Source organism: Macrotis lagotis, chromosome 8, assembly GCF_037893015.1.
Source record: "Macrotis lagotis isolate mMagLag1 chromosome 8, bilby.v1.9.chrom.fasta, whole genome shotgun sequence".
Lineage (NCBI taxonomy): Eukaryota > Metazoa > Chordata > Mammalia > Peramelemorphia > Peramelidae > Macrotis > Macrotis lagotis.
The window spans coordinates 68910827-68931713 of NC_133665.1; the positions used below are offsets into that span (position 1 = coordinate 68910827).

Here is a 20887-nt window from a genome sequence, read left to right on the forward strand (position 1 = left end):
GGCAGCCTGCCAGAGGGGTGGCCCTCCAAAGCAAAAGAACTTCAGCCTTCCAGAGGCAGCCCCAGGACAATGGGAGCCCCGGCTCACAGCAGTGGGGGAGTTTCCTGACCTGCGCCCCGGGGAGCACTTGGCACAAATTGGGGGAACAGTGGGGGAAGCTCTGCCAGAGTGAAGTCCAGCCCTCAGGGCACACAGCAAGAAGCTTGGCCACTGCATTCCAGATCCAGGAAACAGAGAAACAGGCGGAGGCAGTAAGCAGGAGCCCCCAGGACAAGAGCCCATTGAGCTGAGGGAGGGGAGTGAAGAGAGAGACTGCCGAGCTCTGTCCTCTGCCCCTGGAACAGGACTCTGGGGCTCTGACCACACTCAGATCCTGATAGCAGTCTAGCCCCCCCCCCAATAGAACAGCAGCCCCACCCCTCCACCTCAGCCCCATGGTAGGGGGGCGGCGCATATGGTCATTCACAGACCAAGAGGGAGGACAGAGCCTCACACACTGAGGCCCTTGTGGGAGTGTCCCAAAAGCTCAGGAAACACCCCCAAAACAGGCTTAGGCTGGGGAAATGAGCAAGCAGAGAAACAAGAGGAACACCTTTGAGAAATATTTTGCATATGAGCCCAAGAAGGATCAAAACACTTAGTCTGAAGATGAGGAAGCTCCTGCATCTAAAGACTCCAAGAAAAACAGAAATTGGGCTCAGGCTATGACAGAGCTCAAAAAAGACTGAAAATCAAATGAGGAAGTTAGAAGAAAAACTGGGAAAAGAAATGAGAGAGATGGAGGAAAAACATGATAATGAAGTCAACAGCTTAGTCAAGGAAATCCAAAAAAAATGCTGAAGAAAATAGCATGCTAAAAACCAGCTTAGGTCAAATGAATAAAACAGTTCAAAAAGTTATTGAGGAGAAGAATGCTTTAAAAAGCAAAATTGGCCAGATGGGAAAAGAGATTAGAAAACTCTCTGAGGAAAACAAATCCTTCAGATAAAGAATAGAACTCAGGGAGATTGATGAATTTACAAGAAATCAGGACTCAATACTTCAAAACCAAAAGAATGAAAAATTAGAAGAAAATGTGAAACATCTCATTGAAAAAACAACTGAAAAAAACAAAGAATAAAAGGGGGCAGCTAGGTGGCACAGTGGACAGAGCACCAGCCTTGGAGTCAGGAGTACCTGGGTTCAAATCCGACCTCAGACACTTAATAACTACCTAGCCGTGTGGCCTTGGGCAAGCCACTTAACCCCATTGCCTTGAAAAATCTAAACCAAAAAAAAAAAAACAACTGATATGGAAAACAGATTTAGAAAAGATAATTTAAAAATTATTGGAATACCTGAAAGTCATGATCAGGAAAAGAGCTTTGACATCATTTAAAAAGAATTACTACAGGAAAATTGCCCTGATATCCTAGAAGCAGAAGGCAAAATAGAAATGGAGAGAATCCACCGATCCCTCCAAGAAAGAGATCCCAAAAAACCAACCCCTAGGAATATTATAGCCAAGTTCCAGAACTCCCAAGTCAAAGAGAAAATATTACAAGCAGCCAGAATGATACAATTCAAATATCGTGGAACTGCAGTCAGGATCATACAGGACTTAGCAGCAACTACATTGGAAGCTCGTAGGGCTTGGAATATAATATACCGGAAGGCAAAAGAGCTTAGACTGCAACCAAGAATCAACTACCCAGCAAAATTGAATGTCCTCTTCCAGGGAAAAAGATGGACTTTCAATGAACCAGGGGAATTTCAAATGTTCCTGTTGGAATGGCCAGAGCTGAACAGAAGGTTTGATCTTCATATACAGGACTCAGGTGAAGGAGGAGAAGGGGAAAATATGAGGGACTTAATGATGATAAACTGCATGCATTCATATGAACCTTCTCAGTTAACAGAGCAGGTAGAAGGAGCTTTTATAGTTGAAGCACAGGAGAAAGCTGAATTTGAAGATAAAATATGGTGTAAAAATGGAGTCAATAGGAAAAAAAAGGGAAATGTAATGGGAGAAAGAAAAAGGAGAGGGGAAACAGGCCAAGATATTTCATATAATAAGATTTTTCTTTATTACACTGAGCTATTGCAATGATATGGAAGGGGGAAGGCAAGGGGGAATGAGGGAATCTTTTCTCTTATCACAGGTGGCTAGGAGAGGAAACAGCATATATACTCAATGGGGTATAGGCATCTAGAGTAAGAAGGAGGGGGGGGAGCAGGGGGAAGGGGTGGGGATGTGAATAAAGGAGGAGAGGATGGACTATGGGGGGAGAGTGGTCAGATGTAACACATTTTCTTTTTTACTTCTTGCAAGGGGCTGGGATTGGATGGCCTGTCTGGGACCATAGGGCCAGGTGGATGCTGAGCCTAATGGGTGGTATGGGGTTTGGGGCCTCGTGGACCCAGGGCCAGGGGATCTGTCTTCTGCACCACTCAGCTACCCTACAGCAGAGTCAGAGTGAAAGGAGAGAGAAAATATAGTACATGGTAGTGGAGAAATAAGAAAAGAGGGAGTTGTGATCAGCAATGGCAATGGTGAAAAATATGGAAGTAACTATTGTGATGGACTTATCATAAAGAATGTGATCCACCCATGACAGAGTTGTTGGTATTGGAAGAAAGACTGAAGCACATTTTTTATTATTATTATTATTTTGGGGGGGTGGTGTAGGGCAAATGGAGCTGGATGGCCTGCCTGGGGTCGCATAGCAGGGTGATTGTTGGGTGTCTGAGGCGGGATTTGGACCGGGGTGCTCCTGGCTCAAGGGCCAATGCTCTGTCTGCCACCCAGCCACCCCTACTATTATTACTATTTTATTTTATTTTGGGTCTTTTTTCTTCTTTTTTTGGTTTTTGCAGGGCAGTGGGGTTGGGGTGGCTTGCATCTCACACAGCTGGGTGACTGTTGGGTGTATGGGGCCGGATATGGGATCAGGTGCTCCTGGCTCCAGGGCTGGTGCTCCATCCTTTGTGCCACCTGGCTATACCTACAATTATTACTATTTTTTTATTTTAATTTTGTTCTCTCCCCTTTATCACTCAAGCGAGTCTATATTTTTTGGGGGAGGGGTATTTTGTTTACTCTTAAACAAGAATATTTTATTAATGTATATAAAAACATTATTTCTACAAAATGAGAATAAACATTAAATATGAAAAAAGCTACTTAAAATAAAACAAAAAATAATATAAATGAGTGAGGAGAGGAGAAGGAACTCAATATAGATAACTACTATAGGGATAGAGAAGATTTGGGTTCATATTCACCTTTTTTTTTCTTTTTTTAGGCTTTTTTGCAAGGCAATGTGGTTTGCCCAAGGTCACACAGCTAGGTGAATATTGTGTCTGAGGTCAGATTTGAACTCAGGGTCTCCTGACTCCAGGGCTGGTGCCACCTAGCTGACCCTGGATTCATATTCAGAATAAGAAAATAGAAGTAAAAAAAGCTACTTCATTTTCAATGAGAAATAGCAAATAGTCACAAGTACAAAACAAGAGTTCTTGGAGGAAGTTGGAGGAAAAGGACTTTAAAAATCAAATGAGAGGAAATATTAGGAAAAATAAGAATAATCCAAGAAAATCAAGAAAATTATGAAAATCGGGACAACTAGGTGGAGCAGTAAATAGAGCACCAGCCCTGGAGTCAGGAGCACTTGAGTTCAAATTCAACCTCAGACACCTAATAATTGCTTAGCTATATATCCTTGGGTAAGTCACTTAATCTCACTGTCTTAAATAAAAAAAAAGAAAAAAGAAAAAAAATTGTGAAAATAAAGTCAACCATCTTGAAAAAGAGAATCAAAAACTTAAGAAAATAATTCCTTGAAAATTAGAATTGGGCAAAGGAAATTAAGGATGTACTAAGACATTAAGGATATAAAAAGGATATAAAAAATCAAAAGGATATAAAGGATATAAAAAGGATATAAAAGGATATAAAAAGGATATAAAAAATCAAAGAGAAGGTAAAATATCTCATCAGAAAAACAACTCTTCTGGATCACAGACTAAAGAGAAATAATGTAAGAATAGCCCAACTAGCTGGAAATTATGATTTTATAAAACAATCTTGATAATATTTCAAGAAATTATCAGAGAAAATTGCCCTTAAGCAGAAATAGAAAAAAATACACCAATCACCACCTGAAAGTGATCCCAGGAGGAAAATTTACAGGAATATGATAACCAAATTCCAACACTCAGGCAAAGAAGAAGCAACAAGAAAAAAATAAATAACATGGAGCTACAGCTAGAATTTCAGAATACCTAGCAGTTACTATTACATTTGAAAGACCATAAGTCTTGGAATATTATATTTCATAAAGCAAGAGAGCTGGGGTTACAATCAAAAATATCTTACCCAGTAAAGTTAGTCATTATCCTGAATATATACATTTTTAAAAAGGACATTTAATGAACTGTAAGACTTCCAAGTATTTGTGACAAAAGCAGCAGAACTTAAGGGAAAATTCAACACATAACATCCAGGAGAAATATAAGATAAACATTAAAGACCAATTATAAGGGGCCCAATAGGGTCAAATTGTTCATTTCTTTCTTATAAAGGAAAATGTTGTTAGTACTGTTATGACTGTCATCATTATTGGGTAATTTGAAAGAAAGGCTGAGTATGACAGGATACTTCTAAAAAAATAAAACTGTAGGGAAAGATAAAAGGAGTAATTATCTCATACAAATGAAGCATAAAAGGAAAAACTGATGTTGAAAAAGATAGTAGAGGGAAGGGAAGTCTGAAACCTTGCTTTTGTCAGGAATGGATTAAAAAAGAAACAATATATATATATATATATATATATATATATATATATACACACACATAATACATGAACATATATCTACATGTATGTATATGTGTATATATGGAGAGAAAGAGAGGTATTAATCTTCTGAATTCAGAAAGAAATATGAGGGCAAGGGGATAGAGTTGGAAGAGAAGTTAAGGAGGACTTTCTAGAGAGTTGGTAGAGAGGTTAAGCAACAGGAGAGCAAGGTAGTAGGTAGAAGTAAAGCAGAGGAGTTGAGGAGGTAATTATAGAATTGTAGCTTAGAATATGAATGGGAAGAATTTACCCAAAAATAGAAACTGAAAGCAGATTTAAAATTTGAATTTAACAATATGCTATTAAAAATGCCCTAAAACTGAGAGATACAGAGGCAGTTAGGTGGTGTAATCAATAGATAGAGCACCAACCCTGGAGTCAGGGGGACCTGAGTTCAAAGTCAGCCTCAAACACTTTGATACTAACTGTGTGATCTTGGGCAAGTCATTTAATTCTATTGTTCCCCCCCCCAAACACATACACACGAACACACACATAGCACAAAACAAAAAAAAATGAGATACACAAAAAATAAAATAATTAGAATTTATTATGAAAAAAAGCAGGAATAGAAATCATATTCTCAAAGTTAAAGCTAAAATAAATATAATAAAAAAGGAATGCCATTGTATATAATTAACATTATTCAATATTGTTTTAGATTTAAAATAACTAGACAGTATAAAATATGTTAGAGGATATATGTCAAAAGAGCCACAAGAACTATATGAACATAATCATAAAACAGTTTTCATCCAAAGTCATATCTAAATAATTGAAGTAATATCTACTGTTAATGGTAAAGTCAATACAATAAAAAGGACAATTTACGCTAACTAATCTATTTATTTATTTAATGCCATTCTTATAAAAATAACTAAAAAAATATCTTATTTGTTTAAAATAATAATAGTAATGAAATTCATTTGAAAAAACAAAAGGTCAGGAATTTCAAAGAAACCAGGGGAAAAAGATGTAAAGGAAGTGAATTCAGTAGCATCAAACCTTAAACTAAATTATAAAGTGAGAGCATTACAGAAGTATAAAATGGATAATTTTGATTACTTTAAAAATAAAATTTTGTTATATGAATAAAATCTATGCAGTCAAGAATAGAAGGAATGAAAAACTGGGGAAAATTTTCATAGATAATGTCTAAGATAAGATGTGATTGTATTGGAATATTGCTTGAATGTAGGAAATGATGAGCTGATTGATTTAGAAAAATATGGAAAAGGATGCTATCTACCTTCAGACAAACCAGTGACAAGTGAAAATAAACATAGTCTTTTATATATGTGAATAAGTGCATATTATATATATGTTTATGGATATACATATATATATATACATATACATACATAGCTTTCTTTAGGATGGTGGAGAAGGGAAAAAATAAAGTAAAAAGTATACAAGAAAACATACAAGAAAGCAAAGAGGGGGCAGCTAGGTGGTGCAGAGATAGAGCATCAGCCCTGGAGTCAGGAGGATCTGAGTTCAGATTTGACCTCAGAAACTTAATAATGACTCAGCTGTTTGACCCTGGGTAAGTCACTTAACCCCATTGCCTTGCAAAAAAAAATCTAAAAAATAAAGAAAGCAAAGAAAAGCTGAGCAGCTTTGAAAAGAAAGTATTTACTATATAGATTTTCTTGAAATGGAAATTTTTTATTTTATATCAATTCCTCTCTCTCATGGTCTGCTTTTTATTTCTTTTCTTATTTTGTATTTAAGTTTCAAATACATTTTAAAGTTTACCAAATAAAAAAAAATCGGCATGGGCACATTCACTTAGAATATTTCCATTTCTAGAACTGTCGAATTTTTTTCCCAGACCATAGCCTCCCTATGAAGATGATGATCTTCATCAGGTTCTCAAACTTACTTATTCTCCAAATGTTCAAAGCCTCCAAAAGTTTCTGCCATTGTTCCTAAAGGGTGCCAAGAAAGAAACTTTAGATGGATCCTTACAAATCTACCATGAAAGTTGTTGTCCTGAAATTTGTGGATCAATGCTGTCATTTTTGTGCACAAAAGGACAGTATGTTTCTAAATAGCTTTGTGGGATTTTCTGATTTGAGAACAAGATGTATTATACTTTCAATAGTCACATGATAACTTGAAAGAATGTAAGCCTACAGTATAATGTTTTTCAAATAGTTCAGCCTTTATCTTCCAAGCAATGGCATTCAGATTGTTTTCTTTTTTTGTGAATCAATAAATGATTACATTTCATCTATTGTCAATAGTTTCAAAGATAAATGGTTTTGCTCAATTTGTATTATGCTCTATCAAATCCTAAACTGCAGCACCCAAAACATGTCAAGAATCAAGGATTCTGGATAAATCTGAGACATAAACACTTGAAAACAATGTATGATAGTCATATTTCAGAAATCTTTTTGGCTTCCACCATTAATTCATCAATGTAATTTGTAACAATTGGAACATACTATAGTTTTAAAAAATGCTTCTTAATATATTTTGTTGCTTTGCTACTTAGGATAGAAAGAATATTTTCAAATTATACTAAGAAGAATTTGACATCCCAATAGTTCAAGTGAAATTTCTTTTCTTTTACAATTGTCAATTTTCTGAATTTTCTTGACAAAGAAAAAATATCACACATTTAGTAATATTATAAATTTAGAAATTTTAAATTATTTCCCCTTTAGTGTTGAGGAAAAGATGATTTTCAGAGTTTCATTATTCAGAATATTTTTGATCATTTTAGTAAAAGTGAATTGAGATTCAGAGCATAAAATAAATTTATGAAACTCAGTGGATATAACAGTTTTAGGTATCCACTGCCCTCTTTAGTTTTCTAAACTATTACAGGGAAATTCATGGTACATTGGGAAAAACAATGGATTTGGAATCAGAAGAACTGGAATTCCAACTTTACTATTTGCCACCTGTAACTTGGAGTAAATTTTTAATCTTTATGTGTCAGTTTTTCCACCTAAAAAATGTAGTTTGTTGGACAAAATTATCTCCAGAATCTATTCTAGCTCTAAAGTTATGATCTCTATGTGCTTCAATCAACCTAAGGTTACAGTTATGAATGGATAAAATATTTATTAAGTGCTTATTGTAGGCAAGATATAGTACGAAGTTATAGAAATACAAATATTAAATGAACAGTCCCTACCTTCAAGGAGATTATACTATAAAGGGAGAAGGCAATAGGGGGCCTAAAAGGATGGGGAGAGAGTCATCAAACAGAAGTGGAGAGTCCCAGGTTGGAGTTTTCTCAGACAAAAATAAAAAGGAACCCAGAGAGAATCCAGATAAGAGTAAAACAAAACATGATTAGGATTTTTCTATAAAATCGTGATCCTTTGGAAGTTATTAATTTGTTCCCAAACTCTACTTTTCTGTCTTGTGTGGTTTTCTAACTGGGACATTCAACATTTTAATTAGTGTATTGTGAATCATTCAGTTAAAACAAAAAAATTTCTTTCAAGGACATGGTATTAATGGAATTGTATACGATCAATATTACAAATTAAGATAGATATCAATTGTTGGAAAGTCATAACTAGAAACGAGTATGAATTATAAAAATCATAAATTTCATCTACTTATTAAATTTAAAGCGCTGAAATTAACTCTGACAAAGAATATTAAGATTTGTAACATGCTGACAGGAAATAAGATAACTAAATAAAATTTAAAAAATTTAAAAAAACAGCTAAGTCATCTCATATGGCTCTCTGGTCACCAGATGTATAAGTACTCATGAGTATAAGTAATAATTACCTTTTTAGAGCACAACTTGTTTAAAACATCCCTATATAGTGTCATACTACACTAAAGTTAGATTTGCTAAGTAGTAGGTTGATCAAAAACTTATTAAACACCTACTATGTCCCACAATGGGAATATAAGTCGCACAAGCAAGATAATTTCTTTCCTTAAGTAACATACATATATATGTGCACATTTATACATATATACATAGCATATGGCATATCTATCTATGTATTTCTAAATCTAGATGGCATGATATAGAGAAGGCTGGGAAGTGATACAAGAGAAGAGGTGAAGTTTCCATTATGAGGTTCAAAGATCCTAGGAGGCAGAGTCTAAGGAGGAAGTTGAGGCATTATAGAACAATCCTATATGATGACCTCTGGTCAAACTGCATCAGAGTTCACAAGATGGGATTATTAATTCAACTCTCATTTTATTAATGAGCAAACCAGAAAGATTAGGTAACTAGCCCAAGTTTACACAAGTAATTAAATGTCTGAGCCAAGAAATAAAACTTTTCATTCTAAGCACAGTGCTCTTTTCTACTATACAATGTTGCCTTAGGAAAAAAGCATGTCATAGGGGAAAGAGCATTAGAATGAAGAAGAAATGGGTAAAAATCCCACTTGTTTCTGCCTGTATAATTTTAGGCAAGTCACTTAACCTCTATGGATCTGTTTCTGCATCTATAAAAGAAGAAATGTGACTAAAAGTTTCCTAGGATTCTACCAAGATTTTAAATCTGTGATCCTTTGTTCATAAGCATCCCTCAGAGCTCTGTCCTGACCTTTTCTTTTCTCCCTATATACTGCTTCACCTATATACTACTTCACCTGATGATCTCATCAGGTTCCATAGATTTAATGACCATCTTCATTCTGAAGATTCTTAAATCCAGCTATCCTGCCCCCACCTTTCTGTTGATCTCTAATCTCACATTTCTAATTCTTTCAGATGTCTCAAGTTGGATGTGCAATAGACATTTTAAAAAGTGAAATCATTATCTTTTCCTCTAAATACTTTCCTTTTCCCTCCTCAATCCCTGAAACATTCCCTATTAATGTAGAAATTTATCACCAGCCTCCTAATCCTCCAGATTCACAATTTAGCAGTCATTCTCAATGCCATACAATCTCTCACACACTGGCCCCATTCATATCCAATCTTTTGCCTAAACCTGTTGGTTTCAGCTCTATAACATCTTTTGCACACATAACCTCTTCTCTGATAGTCACCACTCTAGTGCAGGACCTCATCACCTCACACATGGATTACTAAACAGCCTATTGATGGGTCAGCCTGCCTCAAGTCTCTTACCATTCCAATCCATGATACCATCAGTCACTAAAATAAGTTTCCTAACTTTCAGGTCCAATCATATACATAACTCAAATTCCTAACCCCACTCAATTTATCCCAATGACTTCTTATAACCTCCAGGATCAATTACACAGTCTTTAGCTTAGGATTCAAAGCCCCTTTTAAGGTAGCCCCATCCAATTTTTTTTTAAAACTTTCTTATATCTAGCTCCATCCAGTATTCTTATATCTAGCTTCAATCCAGTAACACTGGCCTTCCTACAGTTCCACAACCAAAAACCTTCCATTTCTCAGCTCAGGGCAGATAGATTTGTTTTCTCTGGATGTACTTCCTTACTTGGAATACTCTACCTCATCATCACTGACTACTAGCTTCCCTCAATTTCTTTAAATCTCAATTATAATTCCAGTCTTATTCTCTCATATAGAGACATCAAAGTCCAGTGGCAAGCCAGAAGTCAAGACAACTGGAGAGGGTCAGGGATGCAGTGGAAGATCCTGGATTGTCTTTTGTCTCTCTTTGTATCCCTAGTACTTAACATCTAAGTATCTGGTCTGTAGTACTGATTAATTACCTTACAGTGGAAAATTTTCAACAAACTCTCACATGACACTGTCCTTATGTTGTGCCAAACTCAATGCTATGAGCAATTAAAAACCTAAATATTTAGTAGAAATGATTATTTTTGTGGATTTGGAAACTGCATAAAATTATTTTCTATATAACTTGACATCATGAGGGGGATATTATTTGAATTATTGAACAAACTGGTATTCACCAGAATTACTATTCTACATTCTTGATTTCAAATAATTTATGATCCTTATAATTATATATATATGCTGCCCCATTAAAGGATCTGTCTTTTGTTAACAAGAAACTTAATACTGCTAGAACCATAGAATTAAAAATTCTCAACAATACAATTTTAAAAAATATATATTTCTAGTATCTATCATCACAAGTATCTTAGTACAATAACTATAATATGTAAAAAAGTATTTCCTTCAGATTTTATATGGGACTTTTTCACAGGATTACACAGGAACAAGAATAGATCTGTTATATATAATTATGCTATTTCCTAAGTTTTGTGGGGTTTTTTAACAAGAAAAATTAAAATACCTGGAGTTTTTTAATAAGAGTTTAATTTATTATATAATGGAATATTCTCTACAAAATACTACTCACATACCTCATCATGGCACAGAGATGGCTATAGTATCCCAAAGGCTATGCCAGAAAAATATAGTCTCATTTTCTTGTCCTAGTTACACTGATTTTGTTCATTCAAAAACTTCTAATTTCCTATAGTCAAAATTATTGATTTTATTTTTCATAATTATCTCTTTCTGAGACAATAAATATTTGATTAAGAGCCTACCCCCTTGGGCAGCTAGGTGGCGTAGTGGATAAAGCACCAGCCTTGGAGTCAGAGTACCTGGGTTCAAATCCAACCTCAGACACTTAATAATTACCTAGCTGTGTGGCCTTGGTCAAGCCACTTAACCCCATTTGCCTTGCAAAAACCTAAAAAAAATAGTCTACCCCCAGGTTTATCTGAGAAAGTTACATTATCATTCCCTTTTAATTTTTTCTCATTTGATCTTTTATATTCAGACTTTAAAAAATCTTATTATGGTAAAAAAAAAAAGAAAGTTTGTCTAAATCTATTTTTTTGTCAAATTGGTTTTCAGTTTTCCCAGCAATTCCTGTCAAAATATTTCACTGAGGGGCAGCTAGGTGGCACTGGGGATAAAGCATCAGACTTGGAATCAGAAGAACCTGAGTTCAAGTACAGACTCAGACACTTGACACTAGCTGTGTGATTCTGGGCAAGTCACAACTCCCAATTGCCCATTAAAAAAAAAAAGAAAAAATATTTCCCTTAGTATTTTAAACTCTTAGTTTAACAAACATTGGGTTATTGAATGTTTCTGATGTTTGCTTACCTAATCTATTCCAGTGGTCTACTTTTCTGCCTTTTTGACAGTACAAAATAGTTTATAATATGTGAGGAATGGATATGTGTCTATTTACCTCCACTTGTAATTTTATGAAATTATTATTTGTTTTGAAATTTTTGACCTTTTTTCTCCAAATAAATTTTATTATTTTGTCTAGCTCTAAGAAGTACCCCTCTGAGTAATGAGTATTAGTCTAAATTAGGTAATTTAGACTAATATTAGTCTAATTAGAACAGAACTAAATCTATAAATTAATTTAGGTAATATCATCAGGAACAAGTAATGTCCCTCCAATTACTAAAGTCATTATTTCTTTAAAGAATGTTTTATAATCAAATTTATGAAAGTGTTAAATATATCTTGGCAGATTAACTCCCAGATATTTTCTACATATTGTAGCTATCTTGAATGTATGATCCCTATCATTTCCCCTTGATTTTTTCATTGCTATTTAGAAATGCTAATTGTTTTGTGAATTTATTTTGTATGTTTTTACTAAAACTATTGTCTCAGTCACTTTACTGATTCTTTGTAGTTTTCCAAATAAAAAAGTATATCATCTGCAAAGAAAATTTTGTTTCTTCTTTTCTAATATTTATGTTTCTAATTTCTTCTTTCTTTAAAAATAAATTTATAGATTTTTATATCACCTAAATTTCCTTATATCTCTTCCCCTTTTCCATTATAGTCAATCCTTTATAACAAAGCATTTTTTCTTTTTTTTTAAATTTAAGACAATGGGGTTAAGTAACTTGTTCAAGGTCACTCAGGCAATTATTAAGTGTCTGAGGCTAAATTTGAACTCAGGAACTCCGGTGTTCTATCCACTGTGCCACCTAGCTGCCCCCAAAGCATTTTTTTAAATGAAAAGGAGCAAAAGAGGAAAGAAAATTTACCATAGCTAACAAATACAATGAAAACGTTCTAACAATGACTGCAATGTTCCAAACCCATACATAGACTCCTAAATCTCTGCAAAACAGTAGAAAGAAGGGTCTTCTCTATCATTTCTGTTTGGCTAAGCTTGTTCTTTTATGATTTTGTAACATTAATTTTGATTATTTTTATGGTGATTCTTCTTTCTATTTACATAAAGTCATTGGGTATAATATTTTTTGGCTCCTTTTATGGCCCAGTAATGTTGCTTTAAAATGTATGTACTAAGGGGCAGCTAGGTGGCGCAGTGGATAGAGCACAGGCCCTGGAGTCAGGAGTACCTGAGTTCAAATCCGGTCTCAAGACACTTAACAATTACCTAGCTGTGTGGCCTTGGGTAAGTCACTTAACCCCACTGCCTTGCAAAAACTAAAAAAAAAATGCATGTACCAAAATTTATTTATCCATTCCCCCATCAAGTCATCATCTACTTGCTTTTCTAATTGTTTTACACCACAAAAAAATGCTACTATATGTTTTGGTATTAAGGGGGACTTCCCTTTTCATTGATGATCTCTCATTCTCCACTGGGACTTCTAAAACTACATCAAAGAACAGTGATGTATTCTTACATTTAAAAAAAATTATATTTACAAGAAAAATTTGTATAGCTTCTTCACTGGAAATAATGCCAGTCCATATAAATTGAAAAATGAAACAGACAAGACTTTATTTTCAGTGAGTAGTTTTTAAGTCTCAATAAATTTCTTTTTCTTTTCTTTTTTTTTTTAGGTTTTTGCAAGGCAAATGGGCTTAAGTGGCTTGCGCAAGGCCACACAGCTAGGTAATTATTAAGTGTCTGAGACTGGATTGGAACCCAGGTACTCCTGACTCCAGGGCCAGTGCTTTATCCACTGTGCTACCTAGCCGCCCCGTTAATAAATTTCTTATATCTCTTTGTAACTCATTCATCTTTTCTTCTTCCCCTATCATTACACAAGAAGAGCTCTTCCTTTTCTGGACTGAATCTTCACCTAACTAAGAGCTTGAGTCCATCATTTCCTTCCTCTATAAGGCTTTATTAATTTCCTTATCTTTCCCCTTCTTTCTATAATCACAGTGGAGTCTGAGTCTCTCAAACCAATAAATAAAACCTCTCCCCTAACTCTTCTGCTTTTTCCAGTTATCATCTTAATTTCCTCCCTTCCTTAAAAATAGAAGAGTGTATACACACACACACACACACACACACACACACACACACACACACACCACACACACATATATATGTATGTATATCTTACCTGCATTTCTTTACCACCAATCCAACCCTAAATTCCTTATATTCTGGGTTCTGCCCCTGCAATAATACTGAAACTACTCTCCCAGTCACCTTCTGATAAATGTTTTGCACTTATAAAAGTAGTGTATCACATCAAGATCTCATGGAACTTTTATCTTGCTTATTCCTTGTGCTTCACTTTCCTCTGCAAATTATTACAATCCAATTTTGATTCCATTTATAATAGCAAAATGAATTCTCAATCCATTTGTGTCACTTGACATCAAGATAATGAAGAAGGGGAAATAAGAAGATAGTTGTGCCATCTAGTGGCACTGGAAGAATACTAATTTTTAACAATGAAATCAAGCTTGATACTTAAAACCAATTAGTTATCCTTAGGTAACATCAGGGAGGTAGATAACATGAGAAACTGCCACTTCTGGATAATCAAATATTTCATTTTAGCAAAGTAATATGAATAGCTTCTCTCTTAAAATCTTTTACCAAAGATAGGTTTTTTTTCAATTTTTAAAATCTAAATTCATAGAATTAAAGAATTATAAAGTTGGTAGGGATCTCAGAGGATTGCTTGTCCAGCCCCTACCTGAATAGGTATATGACATCACTGGCACATATTTATACAAACTCTTCTTGAAAACTTCTAGTGAGATAGATCTTACAGTTACAGAAATTCTTCACATTTCTGGACAATTCTAATTATCAGGAGGGTATTTTTTTGCTGTTGGAACTGTAGTTCTGAGGAATGCCAGGGGCAGCTAAGTGGTGCAGTGGATAGAGCACTGACCTGGAGTCAAGAGGATAAGAGTTCGAATTCGATCTCAGACACTTGCTACTTACTAGCTATGTGACCTTGGGCAAGTCATTTAACCTTGATAGTCTCACATCCAAGGATATCTCCAGTCATCCTGATTTATATCTGGTCACTGGAGGAGAAAGTGAGGCTGGTGACTTAGCACAGCATCTCCCTCACTCAAATTCAATTCATGTGCTTGTCATGACATCACTTCCCTGATGTTATGGATCTTCTTAAAAAAATGAAGGAAGAACATTATTATTATTATTATTATTATTATTAATGCCTTTCTATGACTTCCATCTATTGATCCTAGTTTGAATAGTTTCAGATTTTCTTATATTAGTAAAGGCATAATTAATTGGAATGTTTAGATTAATTTGATTTTTTGTTGTTAAGTGAGGGTTAATTGAAAATTCTTTTTTAAGTTTCAAACATTACTGAGAATAGTTCTAAAAAGTATTGGTAAAGTATCTTGAATATAATTGAATCTTTGATTTAGAATCTTTGAGTATTCCAAAGTCATGATAACATAACAATAATTATAACTGGGTAGTGATGTAAATAAAAGTTTAGGAGACTGGACTGAAGTCATTCATCAAACAGCTATTTATGTGAAAATCTACTCTCTGTTTAGCACGTAGTACACTCCTGAAGTTGCTGACGTTTTAAAAGAAAAATTTTAGTGTGATAGTATATGTTGAGATTTGCCTAATATTGGAGCACAGAGAAAAAAATGGACCAAATGATTCAAATTAGTTAGGTCCCAATTATCTGGAGTTTTGTCACTGTATTTATTCTGTTTAATCTCCTGAAGAGCGAAACAGTGGTCCACATTCAAATGTGCTCCATCAAAATGGTTCATCACAAAGGTTCACATTCATAAGTCAAGAATGTGTAACCAAGTCTTTTTTTTTTTTTTAGGTTTTTGCAAGGCAAACGGGGTTAAGTGGCTTGACCAAGGCCACACAGCTAGGTAATTATTAAGTGTCTGAGACCGGATTTGAACCCAGGTAGTCTTGACTCCAGGGCCGGTGCTTTATCCATGCTTTATCCACTACGCCACCTAACTGCCCCATGTGTAACCAAGTCTTTATAACTTCTTTAATATTTTAAAGATCTGTTATTTCATCATTGTAGATAGTGACCCTTGATTGATAAAGAATAACATATCTAGGAAGTTAGCAATGAATGCTAGGAAAAGCATTAGCTCTTGAGTCAGAGGATATGGATTTAAATCCTACCTCTGATGTTTACAACTATGCAAATTACTGAACTTCCCTTTACCTAGATTGCCTTATCTACAAAATGAGGGGGATTAGACTGCCTTTAACTAAGGTCCTTTTCAACTCTAGATCTACGATCCTAATAATTTTTACAATTTAATAGATAATCTTCAGGAGTTAAAGGGGCCAACAAAAACAACCCTGGTCCCTTGGTCAATCTTCTGATTCAAATTCAGGCAAGGTTAAATCTAATCACTATCCATATGATTCCATCAACAGTCCTGTACACACAAAGTCTTCTAGCTCTTCTTGGTAGTTCCTGATAGGGATAACACTTGGTTGATATTCCTTTTAAATGTCCAGAGCCACATCCAAAGCATAATGAAGTAGGATTTAAGTGGATGTCAATTCTTTATTAAATCTGGAAATATAATATCAGAATAGAATAAGGAAAAGGGCAATTCATTTTATAAATCAATGGCTTATCCCTAAGGTCATTTACACTCAAAGTAAGATTCCCAATGTGAAGGGCCTCTGGATCATAGGAGTGGTTTCCATCCAACTAAAGCAGCTTAAATTTATTATCAGATGGGATATGATCCATTGAAACCTAGACCAAAATGAATTCATCTTACAAAAACATATCTAATCCCCGGAAAGGCCTAGAAATTTACCAAAACTTAACAGAGTCCTTAAGACAGAATGATGTAGAACTGGTCAAGAACTTAATAGACTACTGCAGATAAAATCTATTTTTTAAAATATTTCTTATATTGGTTTTAGTCCTGACCTACATTAAAATCAAGAACAAATCTGTTCTGGGGTTATGTTGTAGGCACAGTTTGTCTTTCTCATCCCTTATTGAGTATAAAGGTTGTCAGGTTGTTTAACATGGGTTGGCTGTAGAAAGATTATAAATTTAGATGAATAGCTCTCCAAATTGCTCACCAAATGCAATGCTTTTCATTTTTCATTTTCAGTTTTAAATCCTTCATTTATTTTGCCCTCTTGGTAAAATTGATCTATTTTTCTATTGTAAAAACAGCCTTCTCTTCTCCTTCAAAAATAAATATCTACACATATCCTCACCACTTGTTCTTCTCTTTAAAAAGTCTTCTCTTTTGAAGGCCCCATCTATTAATGCCAGAGGGCTAGCAGGAGTTACTGGGCTGGATTTTAGAAAGCTATGGAGCTAATCTTATTTTTAAATACTTGATTTTATTCTCCTTTGCATCTTGACAATGTTTATTATGGATGTTTTGCTTTAAAATATTTGATGTGGCTATGGCAGAAACATGATAAAAATTTCTGAAATTCCAACATAAACATTTTATAATTTATCTGGATCAGGTATCTAAAAAGTATCATAGTCACTAGATAACTATCCATTTCATCTCTGTAGAATAGATTGGCCTTGACAGATTGATAGAATAGATTGGCCTATTATATATTTTTCCAATCAGTACAGAATATAAAGCAATTCATTCATTTCCATTGCAACATTTTAAATTGTAATGATTCAATGAAGTTGAAACATGAAATCATACCTGAAGTCGAGCATTCATGAGCATAAATTCTTGTTGCTGTTTCATGTTTTCATTCATATGTTTTGAAAAAAGAAATCCCATTTTGATCTAAAATGTAGAAAAGATAAGATATTTATTAATGCTCAGTTATTCTAACACAATAAATATCTTATATTTAACCATAAACTTAGTTTCAAGTTTTTCCTCCATGTGCATAAGAACTTAAAAAATCTTTTGGATTTATTTCCTTCAATATAATTGGGTCTGGAACCAGGGAGATCCAAGTTAAAAATCCAACCTCAGACATTAGTCATGTCACAATAGATATGTCACTTAAACTCTTTCTACTTCACTTTCCTTAACTATAAAATAGAGAAGATAATAAAAGTACCTACCTCACAGAGGTAGGTGAGGAACAACTGAGATAATATTTGTAAAAAGCATTTAGTCTAATAACAAATTTAGTCTAGTAACAAATATTTGCTCCTTTCCCTCTCTCCCTATATCTTACCCATGAGTCTTCAAAAGATTTGAGTCCTAGCTCTGCCACTAACTGAATGACAATGGGCACATATATTAACCACTTTGGACCTCTGTTTTCTCATCTGTAATACCAAGGGGTTAGACTAGATAATCTCTAAGGTTCCTTCCAGCTCTAACATTCTAGGATTCTTTATATAGTATAGGGATGTGTTGTAAAAAGTGGAAAGAGGTCACACTCTACTCCATGGGAATCATACTTAAGTGGCTTTGATTGTAAATGTGAAAACACAACCTTAGATAAAACTAAGGAGTAAATTTTCAAACATTTTCCATTCAAGTCCTACTCTTTATGAGCCCATTGCTACTTTCTTGGCAAAGATATTGAAGTGGTTTGCCATTTTCTTCTCTAGTTTGTTTTACAGATGAAGAAACAGAGGCAAAGAGAGGTAAGTGAAAGTCTGAGGTCAGATTTGAGCTCATGAGGAAAGTGCCTTTGACATGGAATGTCAAAGCCACCTCCACTGTTTAAGATGGAAGAGTTAGAACAGCTTCCTTCTATGTAAGATAATCAGTATAGGTGCTTAGTGATTCTTTTTGAGAGCAAGAACAAGAACTGGGAGGATTCTGAACCTTTGACTGGGGCATTTTGGTCTTGACCAAATTGGATCCAGGAATGGAAGTGAAAAGATCATTGGTTGTGTGCCTACAGAAAGGGAGTAGAAAGGAAGGTAAATCTAGTTGGCTCAGTGGTTAGAGCAATGAGCCTTGAATGAAGAGGAGCTGAATTCAAAATAGACTTCAGACACTTGATAACTATGTGACCCTTGGCAAAACATTTAAGCTCTGCTTCAGTTTACTCAGTTCTAAAATAACAATATCTTCTACTTCCTAGGGTTGTAGTGAGGATTAAATGATATAATACTTGAAAAGTAGTTCAGTATCTAATACATAGACAACTTTATAAATACATGTTTCATTACTTTCTGCCTCTGACTGTAGACAGGACAGTTCATTTTGAAGGTGTAAGAATTGGGTACTACTATGGCCTGAGGCCATACCTACTGAGGCCATACTTCTGCCCACCTCTGGCCAGACAGAGCAAACAGTCCAGAGTCCAATTGCCACTCCCTAAAGGATTATCCCAGTAAATTGACTATTAAATAGTAAGTCACAGTCATTTGTCTAGATCCAATATTAGGAGTGTCTTCTTTCTTCTACCTCCTTCAATTCCTGCTTCCAGGAAATTTTCTCCAACCCCAGTTCATTCCATTCAGGAAATAGCTTTTATTCATTCATCAAATAGCTTTTTCTTAAATGATATCTGAAGGTAAAACACTACTGTTCTGTTAATAAAAAACAGCATGAAATGACTGAAATAACAAAGGATTTGGTCCTAGGTTTGAATCCCCTGTGAATTCAAGTCATTCCTCAACCTGTTTGCTTTTCTGTAAAAACAGAAATCAACGTACTTTTTATGAGGTTATGAGGATAAAAAAAATGAGAACATGCTTGGAAAGTGTTTTATAAGACCATAAAGTGGTTACATAAAGTTACCTATTGTTTCCTTTTTATAGTGAGCTATAGGAGGCAACTGTTGTCAAAAGACTGTTAAAAAGTATCCCTGCTGGGCCACTTAACCTTGAATATGACCCGGACTCTCAGGGTCAACCTGAGGGCTGTTAGTATAAGGCTGCAACAAAACTACCCCAAAGTATGACGTAATCTACATGTGATTAGGGATTTAGGGTCCACAGGACTGTAGAGGTCACCTACTCCGGTGCCCTTGCACCCCCTCTTTTGGAGGGGTGAGAGAACGGGAGCCCAGAAGGGCCGGGCGATTTCTTCGGGGTTCCACTGTGACTTTGGGGGAACAGTGCTCCAAGCCCACCGCCACGCGGGGACTTGGCCTCCCCGGCCCCTCGCGGGCGTGGCCAGGGTGGGCCGGACAGGCAGGAGCATGCGCACCCCACGCCGCCCCAGTCCCCGCTCTGGCTCCCAGCCACCCCCCCTCCCGCATGCCCACGTGCCCGGACCCTGGGGGTGCAGGGGACAGCCCCGGGGCCTGCCCGCTCCTCCCCTTCCCCGCCTCTCTGCAGGCCTGCTCACCGGTCCCGGGGGCTCCAGCCTCTGCTGTCCTGGCTCGGCCTGGAGTCGGGCGGCCCCGCCTGGCCAGGGTCCAGTGGGCGGCTCAAGCTTTCTGGGAGCCCGCGGCCAATCAGCGCGCAGCCTGGGATTCCTTAAAGGAGCAGCCTCCTTCTTGGACCCGGTTCTTGTCCTGGTGACTGCCCGCAGCCTTTATTCCCCTGGCGTCTGTTCATGCCACCTCCACCTGAGCACACCTGGATGGTGGTGCCTCTGGCGCGGGAGAAGGGGACACGTCTGGCACAGGAGCGCTAGGGAGACGGCACCAGAGGCTTGGCTTTTATAGGAACGTGGATGGGCACATTTCTGTTTTTGCAAACTTTTGGTTTCCTTTTGTAGTCTTAAGTCTTTTATTTTTTGCTTTTAAAATTCTCAGCTCTGAGAAGGGATGTATAGATTTAGCCAGACTGCCAAAATTAGGGAGATAGAGACAAACAGACAGATAGACTAGACGGACAGACAGGTTGATAGCTATTTGAGATCTGTAAGATTTTACAGTTGAGGAGCCCGAGCAGAAAGAAGATGTGGGCAGGGTAGGGGCAGCTAGATGGCTCTGGCCCTGAAGTCAGGAGGACCTGATCTTAGACACTTACTAGCAGGGTGACCTTGGACAAGTCGCTTATCCCTGATTGCCTGGCATCCAGTCCTGATAC

At 36.0% G+C, this 20887-nt stretch overlaps 1 protein-coding gene across 2 annotated transcripts in view; it reads right to left on the reverse strand.

Annotated features, from left to right (window-relative positions):
- Nucleotides 1-20291, reverse strand: part of PLGRKT (plasminogen receptor with a C-terminal lysine) — a 56687-nt gene extending 36396 nt beyond the window's left edge. The window contains exons 1-2 of one of the 2 annotated variants that reach the window (XM_074197472.1): nucleotides 17631-17684; nucleotides 6724-6769 (exon numbers count right to left, since the gene is read on the reverse strand). Coding sequence is in view for 1 of the 2 variants with exons in the window: in XM_074197473.1 (XP_074053574.1) it covers nucleotides 17631-17711 (81 nt within the window). In the remaining variant the exon portion in view is untranslated. Of the gene's footprint in view, nucleotides 1-6723; nucleotides 6770-17630; nucleotides 17718-20198 lie in introns of those variants that run through there. The other variant, XM_074197473.1, reaches the window with a different exon arrangement.
- Nucleotides 20292-20887: the final 596 nt, after the last annotated feature.